Raw genomic sequence first — 21,805 nt, 5'->3', positions numbered from 1 at the left:
CATTTTTGTTTAGAAGAGAACTATCAAGGAGATGAAATAAAACTTGAATACCTTAATTATTTTCTAAAAGAAAATATTGGAACCAAGCTCGGAAAATGACAGTTGTTTTGTATTCGTCCAATATGTTTGCGCGTTTGATTTTTGTCAATTTATCAGGGACATTGGGGACAATGATCCGAAAAATGCTTTTTTTTAACAACTTTTTTCTTCGTTTGGACATTTTGTTTGATCAAATGTTGAATAAAAAAACTGAATCTAGTTTGTATGCTATATTTTAAATTGAAATTGTCAATGTTATCAATATGTTAGATCCAATAACAAGGAATTTTAAATGTAGGTGACCGAGTGGTTTAAGTAGTCGAACCACTGTATCACTAGCCTGTCAACACTTAGTTTGTGGTTTCGAATCCCGCACATCACAGGTGTGTTCGACTCCAATCTTAGCTGACTGAGATTGTCAGTTTTTCTATTGAAGGTCGGTGATTCTCACTGGGCTATTCGGCGTATTCCCATTCAGTACAAACTGATCGCTACAAAATAGCACAATAGTGCTGAAAGTGACGTTAAACAATAATCAATCAATAAAAGTATCTATATGGGTGCATTGGTCATGTTTTCTACAGAGCTTCATTTGATTTTTTAGGGGAATAATATTAAATTTGTTCAATATGAAAATTAATCATCTTGTGAAATACACAGATATCGTGTACATACTGTAGTGTACAATGAACAGCATAGTTTGAGGTGGTATGAACATTACCAAAATAATCTATTTTGTCTCATTTAAAATCCAAATATACACTTTTACCCTTGCCAAATATATAAAAATTAGTAAAATCTTGAACCACACACTTAATCGGAAAACAATCATAGTAATAAGCTTTGGATTTCAAATATTTTGGCCACGAGCATCACTGAAGAGACATGTTTTGTCGAAATGCGCATCTGGTGCAACAAAATTAGTACCGTTGATTTTATTAATATATAGTCGGCCCATAGCAGTTTGACCAACTCTAATTTTGATCATTGAGAAGCCTTATACTTCTATATCAATAGAACTTGGTTTAACATTCAGCTGATTTTACAGAGTTATCTTCCCGTTGTGTTATGGTCTATCTTAACGCTCAAAATTATGACAATTGGCTCTTTCAGTAACATCATTTGTTTTTTGAATTTCAGGTAAGACTTAAAGAGTGTTTTAGTCCCAAAGTATCCCCGGCAAATACATGACTTTTTTGTCCGTCTGATTATTGTACATATTGCGATTTGCACATTTCGAACGTTCTTTGGTACATTAAAAAAACCGGATAAAGTTCATGAAATAGATCTGTTTGACTTTTTTCATAAATTTGTGTCATTGTGAGAACTATTAGTTTTGGACGCAACTCTGCCTCGTTACATATTTGATTTATCATCTGCAAGACATGAGTTTATACATAGCAGTCAGACATTGCATTAAGCTAGTTTTATTTCGGTTGATATACAACTACAGGTCGCATTTTCCTGTTTGAATGCGTCGACACAATTTTCTGGTCATAAAACAGGATATCCCTTAGTAATACTTACTTTTTCCAGACGATCTACTTACTTAACTCTTTTCTGCAGTTTAATTTGGCTCCATATTTACTACCTCTGTAAAAATAACTTTCATAGAGGCTCTAGCAACATCTAGCCCCTTAACACTTTGCATTATTTCAATTTTAACTTCGCGTGCACTTCCAACTGCGTCTGTTATAACAATCATAGCGGATCCAGAATCATCGGTCCGAATTGATTGTGTTTCTTTAATAATATCTGGTATATTATAGTAGAAATACTTCGCAAGAAATGTGTAGCAATATCAAGGGAATGATCTTCTTTAGGCGAGACATTATTGCTTGGAACACTGTAGCACAGGTTTGCCTCTACAATAGACTGTCACTTCTGGTGTTTTATCCTGCGAAATCTCTCTCAATTAACGTTTTGTCCAAATTTAACCTTTATAAAATCAGAATGATTTTTGTTGTCAACGCCATCATTATGTTTTTTTCATTTTTATTTTGCTTTTGCATACTATGTCATGTCCGACCATGTTTGACATATTTGCCACTGGATGTTAAGCAATAAATAATAAATATTTGCATTATTTTAAGAATTAAGTTACAATATCAATGACTTTGTGTCTTCTGTTGCTTTGTGTCCTCTTCCATGATGTTTCTTCTGTGTTTTTGAACACTGAACATGTTTAATTGTTTTTTTTTCGTTCATGACATCTACATCTTTAATTTAGTTCATTTGGCTTTTTTTTTTATTCAAACAAGTGACACACTTGATAAATTTTTAGTGATGACGGCATCGTCCTTTTTTTTCTTTTATTTATCATTTGAGCATCACAGAAAGGTACATTTTGTACTTTTGTGTAATAGGTCCGCTTATGCACTCGGCTCATGTGTTTCAAGTTTAGCAAATTTAACTTTGTTATGATATCTAAAAACTGTTCAATGTTATAAAAATTGTTTTGTATGATCTGTTAGACCGGGTTCCAATGTTTCACATACAGTTAAGTTAATTAAATGTATTTTTTTTAACTTATGACATAGCTCTGAGACCAAACTACTTATACCTTTTAAATGTATAAAAACTCATCATAGATTCCAGGACTAAATTTTATATATACGCCACACGCGCGTTTCGTCTATATTCGTGTATTTGTGTGTTTGTGTAACAATATGTAACATGGCAAAATAACCATGAATATAAGACGGAAATAAACTCATCATAGGTATCATGATTAAAATCTTGTATTTTCGCAAGACGCTCGAATAAAAAAAGAGTTAAGTATATACAGAAGCGATATGCATTTTTTAACTAGTCCTTTCAAGATTGTTTTCTTGTTAACCAGTCACAACTTACAGTAAATGCCCGAAGACTCGAAATATTCTGTTAGATGAATCAGATAAATTTAAACGTGACACTTATTCGACAACATAAAATTATTTTATAAGTTATCAAATTTGCATTTGATAGATTAAGAGTCCAACAGACATGTATGCTTTGAATGAATTTTTATTTCTCATAAACCACAAATTACATTGTTACAGAGAATATACATGTATAAACAATTACATTAAATATTAGTGCACATGTGAACAATACAAACATGAACATTAGACACTTATATTCTATTAAAAACCGTCTTAAATCCTTTCCGTTTTCATGAATTGTATACCTAATGATTGTGTTATATTTTTGCCATTAAAATTCACCGTCATCAAAGTCATGAATCAACTTTTATAATATTTCAAATTGAATAAAAGAATGTTTTCTTTCATAAGTTATCACGTATGAAGTTTTGTTATTTAAATTTCTTTTTTAACTTTAAAATTTACTTTTTATTATTAAATGATATAATGATTTACAATCTTACATGTATAACATTATATATGCGTATTTTACACCAGTATCTTGAACAAATTTTATACGGTTACATTTGCATATATTTCTCGTAATTTAAACATAGCATGATTCTTATACATGTCAATACATTAACAATATACATGACCACATGGCATTTTTGCTCTTTTACCATCCTTGTCATCATCAAATGTTATCATATCAGGTTCTGAGGTCAGCTCAACGTCAGAACCAAAAACTTTTAAGGGAGGGGAAATGTACTCAGTAGTATGTATACTATCCGAGTCAACAATTTCCACGGTTTCTATACCAGTTTCGTTGGGATGTCCCTGCTGACTAGACCCTCCATGCAAACGAAATACCAATACCAGACTTCCTTCATCTTGAATGTGGAAGTCTGTCAGAAACAGATCTTCACCATTCCGACCGGTATCCCGCAATTCCTTAGCTAAAGTGCAGACGATCTCATAACAAATATGCATTCTACATTGGCTAGAGGTATAGGGTTGAGATCTCTCACACATGTTTAACCCCGCCGCATTTTTTTGCGCCTGTCCCAAGTCAGGAGCCTCTGGCCTTTGTTAGTCTTGTATTATCTTAATTTTAGTTTCTTGTGTACAATTTGGAAATTAGTATGGCGTTCATTATCACTGAACTAGTATATATTTGTTTAGGGGCCAGCTGAAGGACGCTTCCGGGTGCGGGAATTTCTCGCTACATTGAAGACCTGTTGGTGACCTTCTGCTGTTGTTTTTTCTATGGTCGGGTTGTTGTCTCTTTGGCACATTCCCCATTTCCATTCTCAATTTTATTCAAACAAATAGTGGGAAATTTATTAACAAAAAATACAGGACTCCAATAAATAATAGTATGCCTCGAGTTTATACTAACTTTTTATTGGCTAATTCCAAACGAATGCCATAAAGATCTAGGGAACAGGATCTTCTCATCATCCAGACGCACCTGAGATCACCCACCGTTTTCGGTTGGGTTCATGTTGCTTGATTTGTAGATTTCTATGTTGTGTCTTGTGTACTATTATTGTTGTCTGTTTGCCCATGTTTAAAAGCCATGGCGTTGTCCTTTTATTTTCGATCTATGAGTTTGACTGTCAGTTTGGTATCTTTTGCCCCTCCTTTAATTGAACCAGTACTTACTACAGTTGATAACTCTCATTTCATCAAGGCCGATTGAGGTTTTCTCGTGAATCATTCTTCTCAGCTGAGCAATACTCGCATTCTATATAAAAAAAAGAGGAAATCATGAAATCAGTGTTCATAAAATTGAGAAAGAAAATCCGAATTTATCAAATACATGTAAGTACATTTACAGCATATACTACAAATTTAATTGTGATCTAGATCAAACTCATATATAGTAAAATACAGAACATCAAATACAAAAGAGGACTTAATCTACTTTACAAACATTTTATTACATCATGACGGGAATTAAAAAATATCTTCCCTATATAAATCTAAAATTTGCAAGCAATCGCAACTAAACAAATCTATAATGGGAATATCTTAAAATTTGAGTCATCGTAGTGTATATTCAACAAAATATTAGTATTACATACAGTCTTATGTCATGCTTTGCAATACGATTAACTTCTTTTTTGTTGTTACTTATCGAAACGAATGTATGTTTAAACAATGGTTGTTATTTATGCTTGAAATTTAAAAACTCCATTAGTACTAAATGTAGTAGGTTTACATTGATTTATTCAATACTTTTATAATCAGCTCTTACAAAAATCATTAATTTAATAATATGTATATAACAGACGGACAGAGGACATATTCACCCGCCAATATGACCAAAAATTGCTAGGTCATGATAGAATGATTAATTAAGACGTACCTCATTGATGCGAATAATTTCTGTCTTGTTTTCAAGCCCTATTAGAAATAACTGAAGTATCTTTGCCATTATCTGCAAGCAGAAAATTATAAATTCAAAGTACTTTTTCAATGCTTTTCGACTTTTGCAAAGGGCAAACATATTTTTGAATAAAGTAAAAAAATAAAAACCAGTTAACCAAAAAATGAAAGTGAAATAAAGTATAAAGCAACTAATAAAAATAATATAAACTTACTTTTCCTTTTGAAAGAGCTAGATTCAATGTGAATATTGAAAAATCGTCTGCTTATATATCAGTGTTATAGGAAATACCCGAATTCTATTACAATGTACATCTATTTTTACAAGATGGAAATATTTTTATTCTAAAAATGTTATGTATGTCAATGATAAAATTGTAAAGATACATTTCGCTTTTGAAAAAGAGCCCAAAACAAATACAGTTTACTTATTATCATGATAGTGCGCATACCTTTTAAGATAAAATATTGACATTTTAGATGTATATTTTAAGCTGTCGTTTTTAGATCAAACACAATAAAAGGCCTTATTTTTTTTAAGTGATAAATATTGGTATCGCACGTTGTTACCCAAACTTCCGTCTTTTCCCAACGTGCTGTAAGTTCGTGATTCAGTTCAGCATGAAAATTAAACATTAAAACCAGCAAGTAGTATCTCATGTATTAATGCCAAATTGTCTATCAATTGTATTTGTATTAGAACATGTAGAATGATTTGTACAATTTTGTGACTTTTCTAAAAAGACAATGAGAGCGCATGCGTAATAATTTTTTTTAAACAAGGATGCATATTTTTTGAAAAATAATAAACGAAATTCAATGGTTATCAATATAATAAATAAACACTTTTTTGAAATTTAAAATTTTGTTTTCAAGTAAGTATTTTATATACATTTAGAGCATGATCAGTGTATCCTATTTATACTAATGTATTATTGTCAATACAGAATGATAGCTTTCAATATTTTATATAAAAAAGAAGATGTGGTATGATTGCCATTGAGACAACTGTCCACAAGAGACCAATATGAAACAGAAATTATCAATTATAGGTAACCGTAAGGCGTTCAACAATGAGCAGAGACCATACCGCATGGTCAGTTGTAAAAGACCCCGAAATGACAATGTAAACAAAGTCAAACAAGAAAACTAACGGTATTATTTATATTTAAAAATGAACAAAAAACAAAAATTTTACACATAAACAAACGACTTCCACTGAATTACAGGCTCCTGACTTTGGACATGCTCATACATACATAATATGGCGGGATTAAATATGTTAGCGGGATCCCAACCTCCCCCCTAACCTGGAGTAGTTGCATAACAGAACAACATAAGAACGTACTATAAAAATCAGTTGAAAAAGGCTTAACTCATCAGATGGACAAAAAACAAGTGGACGGGGCCGGGTACTTATACATCCCGACACAAAAAGACACAATGAACAGATCTGAGAGTACACACAGTTATCTGACAGCTAGTTCATTTCTAAATTTCCGGCACGGTTAACAACATTTCCGTAAAAATGAGGATGTGTACGTTTGTTTTTTTCTGTGTATAACATTATACGTTCTGCTTTGTAACAAGTGGGAAATATGCAGTTATGATACCGTAGTAAGGTCAGTAAATATTGCATATTTAGGAATTAATATTGATAATTTCGTTCATAGGGTCTTTGTATCTAAAATCAACACACTTAGTCTAAAGCCAGTTGTTGGTATCATATGGATTAAGTATTTTTTATGATAGTATGGTACTAGACCCCTGACGGTCTGTATTGTGTTCATTTTTCATATGCGGAAGACATCGTCTTCCAATCAGTTTAAATGATGACTGAAACTGTCAGTATCTGCAAATAGTTTTTTGTAAATTTATTTTTCATCGTTATTTTGCTTAGTTTCTTCAGTTACCAAGTCTGAAATCGGACTAGAAGTTCTGTTTAATTTCATTTCGCCGTTTAATGTGTTCTCTATAAACATTGACTTAAGGTAAAGATGAGACTTGAGATCTCACTAAACATGTTTAACCCTGACGCTTATTTGCACCTGTCCCGTGTCAGGAGTCTCTTGCCTTTGTAAGTCTTGTACGTTTTATTTTGTTTATTTTAAATTTAGTTCATTTATATGTTTCGGAGTTTAGTGTAACGCTCTTTTTCAATGGAATAGTACACATTTAGATTTGTGTTAATACGCAAGCTGAACCCCGACTTCCGTTTGCGGGATTTTATCTTTGTGTTGAAGACCCATTTATATATAGCCTTGGTATGTTCGTTGGTCTTTGATCGGGATGTTTTCTCCTTGACACATTCCCCGTTTTTATTTTGAATTTTATTGAATAATAATTTCGATTTTGACGAAAATGGTTACAAAATATGGATTCATAAAGTTTTTTTAAAGCAAAAATAATAACAGTCATCATATTCTTTTGTTTTTCTTTGAGTTTTGTGTTGGTTATGCAACATGTGCAATACTTAAAAAATATAATTTATAGCTGCATTTAATTACGATTAATTCGTTGTGTATCGTCGCATTTGGTTCCAATTTCGTTTCGAGGCGAAATACATTCGTTCAGATAACAATGTAATATGTGTGTGCGTGAAAAATGATAATTTCGAGGGAAAAGGGGAAGGTCGATGGTAGGATGTCACGTTCTAAATGAATTAACGATAGACATGTCGTTATTATGAGTCTACCTTTAGATTTGGGAAGAAATAAAATATAAGGTATAAATAAATAGTCTGTGTGTGCCACTGCGGAAATTGTTTTCATTATCACATACGATTTTTATAAAGAATGTGTATCACTTCCTTTATTTATTGATATCAATGATCTAATTATGTCAATATCACGATTTGCTGAAACGTTATCTACTGACACAAAAATCATTTATCGTTGACTTTGGATGTCACATGTGTATATGTCTGATAACTGAGACATACCCTATATACAGTTATACAAATAAGTTATTATGATATTATACTACTGTATAAACATTAATTTTCGTGGGGTTAACATTTCGTAGTTTTGTATCCAAAAGTAAGTTTGTGGGGATTAATTTTCGTGGTTTTTAAGTTTAGAAAATAATTATGTTAATGTCACTTTATAATTGAAAATACTTATTAAAACTGATCTGAACTTTCGCAATTTGGGAAAATCAATAATTACATTTCAAAGTTACAGTGAGCACTTATCAAGTGTTGTTACCTGCAAACTCTAATTGGCTTGTCCACACCTTTGATGTGTTATCCAAGGACAATGATTGTGTGATAAATCTATTACGACTTGTGGGCATTACAGCCGCATTAGCCTGTTAAATGACACTGATTGACAGTTCTTGATCATTATTAATTACTGTACAAACAGATTGTCATCTGACTTAAAGAAAACCATTGAATATCGATGTCAAATCAATTAACCTATTTATTTCAATGTTTGAATTTATATTCATCTATTATATAATATCAATAAGATTTTGTCAGATCATAAAATTTAATTCTACAGTTAAATTTTCGTTGGTGTTTTAATTACAAATGTTATGTTTTTGGCACGAATGTTTGCAAACTTTATATATATATGAAAGGAACGTTCTAAAAATCTAATTTTACTTTTTTTCTTTTTAAACAGATTAAAATATGAACAATACGAACTCGTCTGCTTATACCCTTGTTATAGGAAATACCCACATTATACCAAATCAAAATGGGATTTCTTTTTTCTAAAATTGGAATGTATGTCAAAGATAAGCATGATAAACATAAACGTTATGATGATTTCTGAAAATACCATTTACCTCATATTGTCCTGACTGTGCATATGTCGTGAAGATAAAATACTGGCATTCATATAATGAATGTCTTTTTTAGATAAAAAAAAAAGCGTAATCAAAATACGTCAAATAATTAATTTCTTAACTACTGATAGTGGTTACATGTTTTTACTTGGTTTTTACGTAATTTTTTCCATCGTTGTTTTTTCTTGTGTTTTTTTCTGTTCCTTTTCGACCTTTGGATTTTTATTGTACCTCACAGCACTAAGACAGATATAGTTATTTTTTAAAATCTAAATTAAGTCAACACAAGCTTTGTTTCATTAAAAAAAAGAATAGCCAAAGTAGATACAAGTATCTTGTCTTAGGGAGGGATAAATCCTACTTTGTAAAGGATCACACTAAAAAATTCTCTGACACTGACATTATCAAGATGCTTGATTTCTTGATTGACAACATATTCATTACGTTCGGAGGACGTGTTTTTCAACAGACTGTCGACATTCCAATGGGAACAAATTGTGCCTCTCTTCTTGTCGACTTGATTCTTTTTTATTATGAGGCTGACGTCATACAAGAACTTCTTAGGAAGAAGGACAAGAAGTTAGCAATATCCTTAAACTCTACTTTCCGCTATACATATGATGTGCTCTCACTAAAAAATTTTGTGACTATGTTGAACTCATCTATCCTATCGAACTAGAGATAAAGGATAACTATAGTTAGAGTTAAGTCTGCATCATATCTTGACTTACATCTAGAAATTGACAATGAGGGTCGGTTGAACACTTTCCATTTCTAAGTAGCAACATTCCAGCAGAACCTGCATACGGGGTATATATCTCTCAATTGATACGATTATCCCGTGCTTGCAATTTCCATTATTTTCTTGATATAGGGTTGCTCTCACCAGGCAGCTTTTAAACCAAGAGTTCCAAATGGTGAAGTTGAAATCACCCCTTCGTAAATTTTACGAACGCCATCACGAGTTGGTTGACCGTTATGGAATAACCGTTTCACAAATGATATTGGACGGGATATGTTCCTTTCGTCGTAACTACAATCCCCTTCCCTTTCATGAATGTAACCTACCGAATAAGACTTTACCGTATTTGTTATCACATAAGCAACATGACGGGTGCCACATGTGGAGCAGGATCTGCGTACCCTTCCGGAGCACATGACCCGTAGTTTTTGGTGGGGTTCGTGTTGCTTATGTTTTAGTTTTCTATGTTGTGTGATGTGTACTTCTGTTTGTCTGCTTGTCTTTTTTTCATTTTTAGCCATGGCGTTATCAGTTCATTTTCGATTTATGAGTTTGACTGTCTCTCTGGTGCATTTTGTTCCTTTTTTTTTAGCAAAACCAAGCACTGCAACAAATATATCAATACGATAAATTAAAATCAAAAACTAGTTTAACATATTTTATTGTCCTAAAACATTGACAATAGGATCAGACACAAGTTTCAATGTCCATCTAATTATCCATTATATACAAACGATAAATAACTGAACACAATAAAATACATGTGAATAACATCACATACAATATTGATATGTAGACATTTTTAAATGTCGAGTAAACCGTAAATTTATTGTTGAAAGACCAATTAAAAACTATTCACTTCATTGTTTGATCACTTGCACCGGAATCACATGAATTTGTACAATTATCACATTTAATTTCGAATTCAAGGAAGCTGAGTCTGAACGGGCGCTTTTACACATTTAAAGTTCCAGGCTCCACAGGTGTATTGGCCTCTTGCATCTGCCATTTTCAAGCAAATGAAACAAAATTTCTGTCCACATGGACACTCCATTTGCTTGCAGGCTTCCCTGTGTTCAATCATTAGACCACATTTTGGACAAGCACGCACAGAAGGACAACTAACCTCGACAACCTTTTTTTCTGGACATTCTCTTAAAATTTTCTTTCTTGGATCTTCTCCTGAACAATCAAGGTTTCCACATTCAGCAGTGCCCGACGTTGACCATTTCCGAAGACAGAACCAACAAAATTCAAACCTCCCACCGGGTTTTCTTGAACATACAGGACAGACTACTCGAACGTCCTTCCGATCCATTCGCTCGCAGTAAGATTGGCATCTAGGACATTCTTGAATTCCAACAGCTTTTCTAAGGAAATTCATTGCTATTTGCGTTTCAAATTCTTTTCTTTCTTGCTTTGTCAGAACTGCTAACTTATTTACTGTGTAGAATTCCCAGATTCGACCACAGTAAGATGGATCCATATGTGGGCATCTAAACTCGTATTTTCCACTTGTTAGTAGACTCCTGCAGTAAGCTGTGAGTGATTCTGGGCCTAAAAATAAAGATTGAAATAATTTATGTCAGCAAAGTATTGAATAATGATTTTGTTATCATAAATTAGGGTCGGCTGAGAAAATGTCAGTGCAAATTTGATTTCAATTTGTCTTTTAAATCATTTTGAATACAAGAAAAATGAATTTAAAAATAGGTAAACGTTTGTAACTATAAACTTTTATGTATTGCCTTCCAACAAAAATGCAAATCCATGATCCTTGAAAGAGCACGAGAAGGATGTTGGGTATGTGTTTGAAACAGTTTTCTCGGTACATGCCGTTCTGTGGGTTTCTTGTTTTTTCTTCAATGTTGATTACACGTTGAATATAATGTCTATTAGAGACCAACACATTGTTTTGATTATGGCGGAAATCTTAACCGTTGTACGTGACTAACATTGAAAACCGTAAATGTTAAACGTTTATTTTATTTTGAATACAAGTCTGCCTGTACTGTGTACCAGCCTTTTTGTTATTGGCCGTTATACTTTATCATCTATTAGACCATAGTCTGGTGGATAGATGTGTCATTGGCAGTCGTACCCCATCTTCTTTGTTTCTTATGTTACTTACATATACCCAACTCTCATGAGTATTGATGAGATTATCATCAAAACTTTCAACAGGCTAAGTCTACTTTAGGTAAGCATCAACTGTACGTCAAGTGCAGACCAATGCATTTTGTACTTCAATTTATCAATATAATCTAATTTTCAAATTTAGTACGAATAATTGACTAAGTTTCTTTCATCAACTTACGCTCCATACAACATTTGTTTATCGGTTATTTATGTTTCGATTTTGTTTTAATTTTTTTTTGCACTGCGTCATGATATTTTGACATTAGCTCATGGTATGATTTTGAAAAAGTTGAAAGTTTCATTTTACCTATAGCATGACCACATGGCATCTTTGCCCTCAGTCCATCCTTGTCATCATCAAATGTTATCATGTCGGGTTCAGAGGTCAGCTCAACATCAGGACCCAAAACTTTTAAAGGAGGTGAAAGATCTTCGGTTGTTTCCACGGTATCAGAGTCAACAATTTCTACCGTTCCTGTGTCAGTTCCATTCGTTTGTCCTTGTTGATCAGATCCTCCACGTAAGCGAAGAACTAAAACAAGATTGCCTTCATCTTGAATTCTGTAGTCCGATAAAAATTGCTCCTTCCTATTCTCGTCAGTATCTCGGAGTTCCTTACCTAAAATACAAATTATACAATTTATTCTATTATTCTAAAAGACAGGCAAAAGATACCAGAGGGACATCCAAACTCATTATTCGAACATAATAACGCCTTGGCAAAAATGGAAAAGGTAATCAGAAAAACAGAGAAAAACAATAGTACACAAAACAAAACATAGAAAAGTAAAGACTGAGCACCACGAACCCAATCCCAATTCGGGATGAGGGTAAGCGGATCCTGCTAAACATGAGGCACCGAATAATTAACAGTTAACATCTTTCATGTGACACTAGTAAATGAAATAATGTTTCATTGATAAATTGAGAAACAATACATATATTTCCAATGTTAAGCAATAGGAAATCAATGCATGGTTTAAATACAAATAGGATGATGAGGCATGATTGCCAACGAGATAGCTCTTTGACTCCACTACACAGCACATGACTTCGAAGAAATCGACTATAAGTCAACCTACCCTCCAACAATGAGCACACACCATATATGATAGTAAGTTATAAAAGGACTTTGCATTTAGAACCTCCGTATGCGGACACCAGCCTTATTTATTTTCAAATGATTTCCAAACTGTAGAATACTTCCATAAATAAAATATGTTGGACTTCTGTAACTTCCCAAAAAATGTACATTAGCCATAGATATGAATATCTCTCATGAATATCTTTCTATCTTCTTTCATATAAAGTACATAAGGAGGATACTTAGATACTTAGAGGATGCATTCCCATCGTGTAATTTAAAAAAAGCAAAATCCACATTATGTCTTACACATTCAGATGTTATAAGATGTATAAATACCAATACTGTTCCTAATTGAAAAACACTGCAACAAAATAATATAAGATAAAGTGGTTAATCCAAACACATGCATAGCTGATAACTTATATTCGGGAAATTTTTAGTTTTTTGTAAACGACAAGGGCATCGGTGTTCATAACAATCTTGTTTACCGCACAAATTGCCGGATCAGAGAATAAAAAAAACATTTAGATCAGAAGATGAATGATTTGTAAGTCAATGCATGAGCGAATATGAACTAACTACAGAAATCAAAATTAAACGCAATCACGTCAGTATAACCTATTTAGTAAATAAATTATGTTGATTAAATTGTACTTTCACTTTCGATTTCAATACATGATGACATACATGTCTTGCGAAATTAAGCAAATACTCACTACAATAGAGTACTCTCATTTCCTCAAGGCTGATTAATGTTTTCTCATGAATCATTCTTCTCAGTTGAGCAATACTTGCATCCTGCAATTAACAAAAAATACGCCATTTAGAAAATACATATTTGATAACTGTTATTACCATGCTGTCATTAAAAAAAAGAAGCTTTGTTTGACAACACAAATGCCCCATTATGTGCTTTAATAACAAAAAAAAAACAAAAAACACAACAGGAACGGATACAAAATCGGAATTGATAAAGTCATCCGGATACACTAACATACAAAAAATATCAGCAGGAACACGCTTACATAATTAATTACTTTAAAGTTACAACATCATCCAAAAAGAATATTGCAAACAAAATGTGTGAGTCGTCATTATTTATCTTTGTAAAATACACCAACCCATGATTTCATTCTAAACTAAAAAGGTTCAGACAACTCTTCGATTCCAAAAATACATAACGACACAGTCCAGCATAGTCTTTATTTTTCATTGGTAACATACTGTTGTTTGTCGTTTCGGAATATTTGTCCTAGCGATTGTCAGTTTATTTTCGATTTATGATTTCGAATATCCCTTTGCTATCTTTCGTCTCTCTCTTACGCAATAAGATGGTGGCGGAAACAATTACTACACCAACCAAAATGAGTATACATGTAGATGTCCATGTAAGTATAAGTCTTTCTTTCTTTCTCTTTCTACCTATTGTGTTTATGTTTTAAAGAAGAAGAAAATATTTGTGGAGGAAGCAATAGTAGCAATAACACACGCGCTGATCGTATTGAGGAATACTGGCAGTTTGTCAATTAGTATAAGAGACACAGACACTTCACTATGCTTGTCATTAGTAGTTTGCAGGATAACTGCCGTACTGTGTTACCGGACAACTTCCGCCTCATGATCAATTAAAATTATAAAAAAAAATCACTCAGATAAGACATTAAATATACACGAATCAAAAAATGTAAAATCAGACTTACTTCATCAATGCGGATGATCGTTGTTTTACCTTCCAGACCTTTCAAAAATAACTGTAGTTCCTTTCCCATTTTCTGTAAGAAAAACAGTATTATTGTTTATGATACAACATGTACAAGTTAAACAGATGTAAACGTAGCAACTTAAACTAACATTGCTACAAATTTTGTATATTGCATGGTATCAAGGTATATTAATAAGAGCACTATTTATAACAATAATGACTTACTTTCCTGTGCGGTTTCAAACGTATGACAATATCAACCGCAACTGTTACATTAGCTTTTAAACGTGTCCAGAAAATACCCGTAGTATTTGTGTCATTCTATTTTAGGAACATGGAAATTTGAATTCTAAAAATAAGATATTTGGTTTATCTCTGTGTTTCTGAAAATTTTCAAATACTTATTGCGTACTTTTATGTTAGTGGAGCAAATGGTTCGACAAATTTATAGGCACTGAAACTAATTCAAAGTTGTCTTTTGTTGTCAGAACGTATAGAATAGAATATTTTAATTTTTCAAATTACAGGACCAATTAAGGCAAAGAACCAGTTACACTTGATTGATATACTTAGCAATTACAACAATAAATATGTGTATGTGAAAACGTTTATTTGGTATATAAACATTGTACATATATTTTATAAATAAATTTAGCATTGCCTAATGCGCGCTGTTGGTGAGTTTTTATAAAGCATGTTGTTTTTTTTTAAGATTGAATTAATTTTATTTTTTTCTAATCAGTGTTTCATATTGTCAATAAAAATGTTACCCGTTTATTTTCATTTAAAAAGTCAGCTTAAACAAATATAGGGTTTAGCAGCGGGTGTAAGTTAGTTATACACCTCGGGATACGGCGTGTCTTTAAACCACTCCAGTCTCCTAAAGCGTCCACATTTCTTTTTTTTTTAAAGGTAAATCATGTTTTATTGATAGTTTTTCACATTTGTTAGTGGATACATCAAATACCGGTACCTTATCCCGGCCTCGTTAACCGTTAGTAGTATATATTAAATTTTGTTAGTGCTTGTTAGTTTAATTTGTTTGTAAAACATACATTTATAAATTATAATATAATCCAACTAATTGCTAGTCAATTACAAATAGAAAAAATTACAATATACAGTCAATTACAAATAGAAAAAAATACAATATAAGCATATATAATTGCAAATCATTCACATTTATAATTACGTAATTGTGTTCCGTATTTGACCTTTACTTTTACATTCTCATAATTGGATACAGTCTACCTGACACATATTATATTGCTTGTTTAGAAAAATCGTGCAAGGTCTTAGTGTAATCAAATAATCGTAACCTGACATGATTGAAGGATAATATAGTTCATGTGTTAATCTTTTCGCTTTTGGATTATTATCAAAAGGTAAGATATTATATGTTTATTATAATCGAAATATGAATTTATTGTCTTTCCCCATAATATGTACCTTATTGTGTTTTGATTTAAAGTTTTAGAATAGGTGTAATTTATGGGTTTTTCTTTACGGCCGCTGAGATGTCAAATTTAATTTTGCATTTATAGTATTTCGTTTTAAAGATACTTGAGTAAATATTTTGTGCGTTATGTTTCGAAACTATATATGAATATTATGTTTACGTATTTTATAATCTAACAGTTTAAAGAAATTTTTGAAATTTGCGAATTAGATTACTTTTACGTTTTTTTACACATCTGTTAACTTCAAAATATAATTCAAATTCTTTTTTGAAGATGTTGTATATGTCGGCGGATTTTGTTCTTTGTTCTGACGTGTAAAATGATTTGTAAATTGAGAAACCTATCAACGTTATAATAAGATTTATGTCATTATAATGTCGGTCTCCTATTTTATATCCAAAGACTATATCTATTAAGTTTATTTTCTTACAGAAGTTTATGATATTCATTTTATCTGTTATTTTATTCCACAAGTCTTTTAAAAATTCACAATCGATAAAAAAATGTTGATAATTGTCTGTGCATTTGCATAAAGCACACTCTGACGTATTAGATATTTTCCATTTGAAAAGATTTTCTGTGTTCGGCAATATATAGCTAAATAATTTCCATTTATAAACTTTAAGTTTGTTTGTGTATATTTCTTTGTTTGTAAATGATAAGGAGTGTCTAATTTGTAATGGTTTTACGCCTAATATTCTTTGCCATTTTATTATTCCAATGTTTGGAGTTATTTTGTTTTTTATAAAATGTTGATAGACGGTTTTGTTATCAAGATCTGCTAAATTTATTTCTGTTTCATTCATTCTAATTATTTTTTCGTTAATACTAACTTGGGTTTTAACAGATTTATTTGTTTTCAGGATATCTATCCAACATTTTGGAATAGCTTTTTTTAGTATTGATAGTTCGGCTATCCAGTTGTGTTTTATTTCTAACTTACGCAGTATTGTCTTTTCGTTGATTTGACCGTTTTCGTCAATAATTTCATTAATATAGATTATATTGCTTTTGATCCAATTGAGCATCAATAATGGTTTATTTTTTATTTTTATGTTTTTATTACCCCATATAATTTCTTTGCGTATTTCTCTAAAGTTAGTGGGTGATTTAGTTTGACCTCCACCTTTCCGTATCCAGCATTTTACAATATCCAGATAAAATTCTGGTAATTCAGTTGTAATTTTAAGTAGTTTTAAATTTTTAAGTTCTAAATTCATTTTGAAGATAAGGAAGTTTTTTCCGTATTTATCAAAAAAGAATCTCGGAATAATTGACCAATTTTCATGTTTTGACTCCATTAATCTTGATACCCATTTAATTTTAAGTGTATTAAAGTAGCTGTCGATATCTATCATATTGAGTCCTCCTGTATTGTAATCTGCTATGAGAGTTGACCTTTTTAATTTGTCTTGTTTACCGTTCCAAATAAAATTAAAAATTTCTCTTTCTAGATTGTCGCTGTACGTTTTATTTATGACTGTCATACTTGCTAAGTATGTGAATTGTGGAATAATGAGTGATTTGATTATAAGAATTTTACCGATGATAGTAAGATGTCTTTTTTCCCAAGATTTCATGAGTTTTTTGCTTTTTCAAATTTGTGTTCCCAATTTAGTTTTGCGCATTCTGCTTTATTTGTGCCGAAATATAATCCTAACACTTTAACGGGTTTATCTGTGAATTTTATATTATCTACTTTATCTTTACAATTTTTCAGTTTTCCTATCCAAATGCCTTCCGTTTTGTTTTTATTTAATTTAAGACCAGAAAATGTGCCAAATATTTCAATAACGTTTAATGCTGCTATAATTTCATTTTTTGATTTAAGAAACAGAGTGGTATCATCTGCTAACTGGGAAATTTTCAGATTATGTTTTGAATGGTCAAGTTTGATTTCAAAACCTTTAATGTTATAATCATTTCTTAATTTACATGCCATGATTTCAACTGCGATCACAAAGATCATGGAAGAGCAGGGGCATCCTTGACGCACCCCCCTTTTTAGACTAATTGGTGCAGAGATCCCTCCATTATTGAATACAGAGCTATTTATATCAGAATATAAAGTTTTGATCCAGTTAATAAATGAACTATTAAAGCCGAAATGTTCGAGAGTTTGGTACATAAAGGTCCATTTTAAGGTATCAAATGCTTTTGAAAAGTCAAGAAACAAAATTGCACCTTCAACATTGAATTTGTCGGCGTAATCTATGATGTCTTGTATTTGTCTGAGATTAAAGCCAATATATCGTTTTTTTATATATCCTGTTTGGTCTGCATTTATTATTAAATTTAGTACATTTTTTATTCTTTGAGCTAATGTGTAAGATATTATTTTATAGTCTGAGTTTAATAAGGAGATTGGCCTATAATTTGAAAGATCTAGTGGATCATTCTTTTTGTATATAAGATTAAGAATACTTTGTCTTTGAGAAAATGGTAGCTTTTGCCTGTCGTAGCTTGTATTAAAGATGTTAACAAGGATTGGGCCTAATGATTGCCAAAACTTTTTATAGAAATTTGTTGTGATACCATCTTTACCTGGGCTTTTATTTGGTTTTAAATTATTTACTGCTAATGTTAATTCTTCTATTGTAACATATCCGTCACACGTCTGACTTTCGTGTTTTGATAATTTATTTTTTACTTCGGTACTGTTAATATATTCCCATGATTGGGCTATGTTTTCATTTTCTTTTGAATATAGTTTTTCGTAAAAATCCTTTTCAATTTGAAGTATTTTACTTTGATCTGTAACAATATTTCCTTGGTCATCTTTTAGTTTTATTATTGTTTTTTTTTTTGTTTGTTTATTTTTTTCTAGGCCTAAAAAGTAAGCTGTATTTTTTTCGCCTTTTTCTACCCAATCTTGTTTCGATCTTAATTGGGCGCCTTTAGCTTTATATTCATAATGTTTTTCTAACTGATTTTCAATTTGATTTATTTTTTGCAAAATATCGTTGTTTTCATTTTTCTGATATTTTTCGGTTAAGATTGTTAAATTCTTTTCCATTTGCTTTATTTCATTATTTTTATTGTAAGCTCTGCTTTTGCAATAATTTATTGTAAACAGTTTAATATCAAGTTTAATCGCGTCCCAAAGAAGATGCACATCCGTAGTTGTGTCTTGCATAATTGTTTTGTATTTTGCAATAATTATTTCTATTTCTTTACAATATTCATTTTCTTCTAAAATGGAATTATTTAATTTCCAGTATCCTGGACCTCTACTCTCGGCCGTTACGCTTTGTAATTTTAGAGACACGCCTTGGTGGTCAGTGCTTTTTATTAGTGCGGGTCTTATGTCGCTTGATTTTGTATTGAGCACAAAATCTTTATTTATTAAAAAGTAATCAATTCTACTAGCTTGACTGAAGTTTTGTCTTTTCCAGGTATACTGTATTTTTTTAGGATTTAAATATCGCCATATATCGATTAGATTGTGTGTTTTCATTAAAGATTTTAAACTATTTACTGGTTTTTTGCGTTTTCCTTTAGTAAGTTTTCTATCTAAGTTTGATAGTGCATCGTTCATGTCGCCGCCTATTATTACCGTTCCAATTGCATAATTACTTATGAAATCAGACAGATTTTTAAAGAACTTGTTTCTTTCCGTTTCTATGTTTGGTGCATATATGTTAATGAGCGAATAAATTATATTTTCTATTTCTATGTTATAAAGCATGTTAAGGTTTGTAATGAGGGTTTGTACAATTTGCCAAATTTTATATTTAGATTAAGAATGTACGAATAAAACAGTTTACTGAGCGTCACTGATAAATCTTTCTTGTAGATGAAACGCGCGTCTGGCGTATTAGATTTTTAGCCTGGTACCTTTGATAACTATTCATAAGTCTACATTTATTCTTGTGTTGTTTATTTGTGTATTTCTCAGTCCTGAATATCCTTGTATTTATTTGTACTGTAGTCTTGTCATTTTATGTTGTCCTTTCAGTGTTATATTTGATATTGCCATACACGCGGTATTAAAATGTCCTGTTCTAAGTCAGGAAAATGACAGTTGTTATCTTGTAGTTCGTTTCTGTGTGTGCTATATTTTCGTTTGGGTTTTTTTGGTGTTTTTTTTCTTATAGTTGATGTGTTTTCCTCGGTTTTAGTTTGTTACCCGAATTCATTTTCTCTCAATTCATTTATGACTTTCAAACACCGGTATGCTACTGTTCCCTTTATTTAAACCCGAAATTTAAAGAAATTAAAACACCGACACGTACGTTCTTATAATTTACCATTCGAAAAAAAAACCACCACAAACACGACCACACTACACTTCATGAAGTACAATATCAATCAACACAATTTTTACAACAGAAGAGAGGAGACTTTCCTACCGCTCAAATAAAGTCAACAATCCGGTGTATATTGCAATTTATCATTGGTGATGTCATAGAAAATGAAATAAGGATGTAATTTTTGACTAACTATTTTCGAATAGTTAGACAATCAAATACAGATGATATCTATGAATTGTTTGAAGAATACAGATATCTAGAAATGTTAGAGGATTTTGAAAACGAAAACAAACAAAATTGTTTCGTCTATTGTTTCACAGAGGTTATGTGATAGCGCGTATCAATTTTCCGACTTCAACATGTAAATACAAAAGCAAAAATGTATATGTATCTACATTGCAGCTTAATTTGCGCGGTAAATATTTAAGCACATTTGCATGTATACAACAAAACATCTATAAGACCGGTTGTAAATTCAGCTGTGAAATATATTATCCAAAATGACTTAGATATATTTTGTTCCCCTGTGTTTCACTTGAAATTCTTTCTGTGCCCCATACATAGGCAGATTTTGAACTCATGTTTTGAATATTGTGTTTCAACAAAGATCATCAAAATGAATGAGATGTTAAAAAACACCTCTTAAAAATAGAAAAGAAGAGACAAACCAGAAGAAGCAATATCTATGTACTACATTTGCGTTTTTAACAGTATATACCCTTTTATAATTTTTATATAAAAAAAATGTTTTCTTGAAATAATGTCAAGGATTTGTCTTTGTATAGCCACCATTGATCATGTTGAGCACAAGAAAAAATTAAAGCAAATCTACTTTTTGTAACAGTTATTTAAATTTTTGATTAGGGCCTAATTCTAAACATTAAAAAAAAATGATTAAAAAACCCCGATTCTATCAAAGTTTGTCGAAATGCGAATTATATCAAATTTTTGGCTCGAATCTTTGAAAACGTTTTTCCTTTCAAATTTAATTGTATTATAATTTTTGAAAGTCATCTGTTTGAATGGGTATGATGAACTCACCATACCAGGTCAGATGCAGGACTTGTCGATAAAGGGTAACATTATCTAATCAGATATTAATGTCAACTGTATTTGAACTATACTATAATCAGAAAGTAAACACATACACACTTACCTTTTGGAACACAAATGAGTGAAAGTATAATAAATGGTTTAGCTAGCTTTAAAACCAGGCTAAATTTATCATTTTCTATATAGGAAAATGCCTATATGAAGTCAGGACAAATGACAGTTGTTATCCATCTGTTTGATGTGTTTGAGATTATGATTTTGCAATCTGATTACAGAGTTTCCGTTTTGAATTTTCCTCGGA

The 21,805-nt window shown here is 31.4% G+C and overlaps 2 protein-coding genes across 2 annotated transcripts; both read right to left on the bottom strand.

Annotated features, from left to right (window-relative positions):
- Nucleotides 1-3,088: 3,088 nt before the first annotated feature.
- LOC139527823 (uncharacterized) lies at nt 3,089-5,550 on the bottom strand. Its single transcript, XM_071323499.1, has 4 exons — nt 5,492-5,550; nt 5,257-5,328; nt 4,551-4,632; nt 3,089-3,841 (listed from the first exon to the last, which is right to left on the bottom strand). Exons 2-4 carry the CDS (start codon nt 5,323-5,325, stop codon nt 3,525-3,527), a joined length of 468 nt encoding a protein of 155 aa, XP_071179600.1. The 5' UTR covers nt 5,326-5,328; nt 5,492-5,550; the 3' UTR covers nt 3,089-3,524.
- Nucleotides 5,551-10,454: 4,904 nt separating this feature from the next.
- LOC139527822 (uncharacterized) lies at nt 10,455-15,004 on the bottom strand. The gene is made up of 5 exons (XM_071323498.1): nt 14,965-15,004; nt 14,737-14,808; nt 13,753-13,834; nt 12,257-12,568; nt 10,455-11,367 (listed from the first exon to the last, which is right to left on the bottom strand). The coding sequence occupies exons 2-5, from the start codon at nt 14,803-14,805 to the stop codon at nt 10,736-10,738; spliced, it is 1,095 nt and encodes a 364-aa protein (XP_071179599.1). The 5' UTR covers nt 14,806-14,808; nt 14,965-15,004; the 3' UTR covers nt 10,455-10,735.
- Nucleotides 15,005-21,805: the final 6,801 nt, after the last annotated feature.

Source organism: Mytilus edulis, chromosome 6 (genome assembly GCF_963676685.1).
Source record: "Mytilus edulis chromosome 6, xbMytEdul2.2, whole genome shotgun sequence".
Lineage (NCBI taxonomy): Eukaryota > Metazoa > Mollusca > Bivalvia > Mytilida > Mytilidae > Mytilus > Mytilus edulis.
This window is presented reverse-complemented; position numbering and strand designations above follow the sequence as displayed.

Bases quoted from the DNA above. Each gene is read 5' to 3' on its own strand.
- LOC139527823 (XM_071323499.1), bottom strand. From the start codon at position 5,325: ATGGCAAAGATACTTCAGTTATTTCTAATAGGGCTTGAAAACAAGACA. The intron at 4,633-5,256 runs GTACGTCTTAAT...TTTTTTATATAG, and splicing joins AAATTATTCGCATCAATGAG to AATGCGAGTATTGCTCAGCT. The intron at 3,842-4,550 runs GTAAGTACTGGT...TCTGCACTTTAG, and splicing joins AATGAGAGTTATCAACTGTA to CTAAGGAATTGCGGGATACC.
- LOC139527822 (XM_071323498.1), bottom strand. From the start codon at position 14,805: ATGGGAAAGGAACTACAGTTATTTTTGAAAGGTCTGGAAGGTAAAACA. The intron at 13,835-14,736 runs GTAAGTCTGATT...TGTTAATTGCAG, and splicing joins CGATCATCCGCATTGATGAA to GATGCAAGTATTGCTCAACT. The intron at 12,569-13,752 runs GTGAGTATTTGC...TTTGTATTTTAG, and splicing joins AATGAGAGTACTCTATTGTA to GTAAGGAACTCCGAGATACT.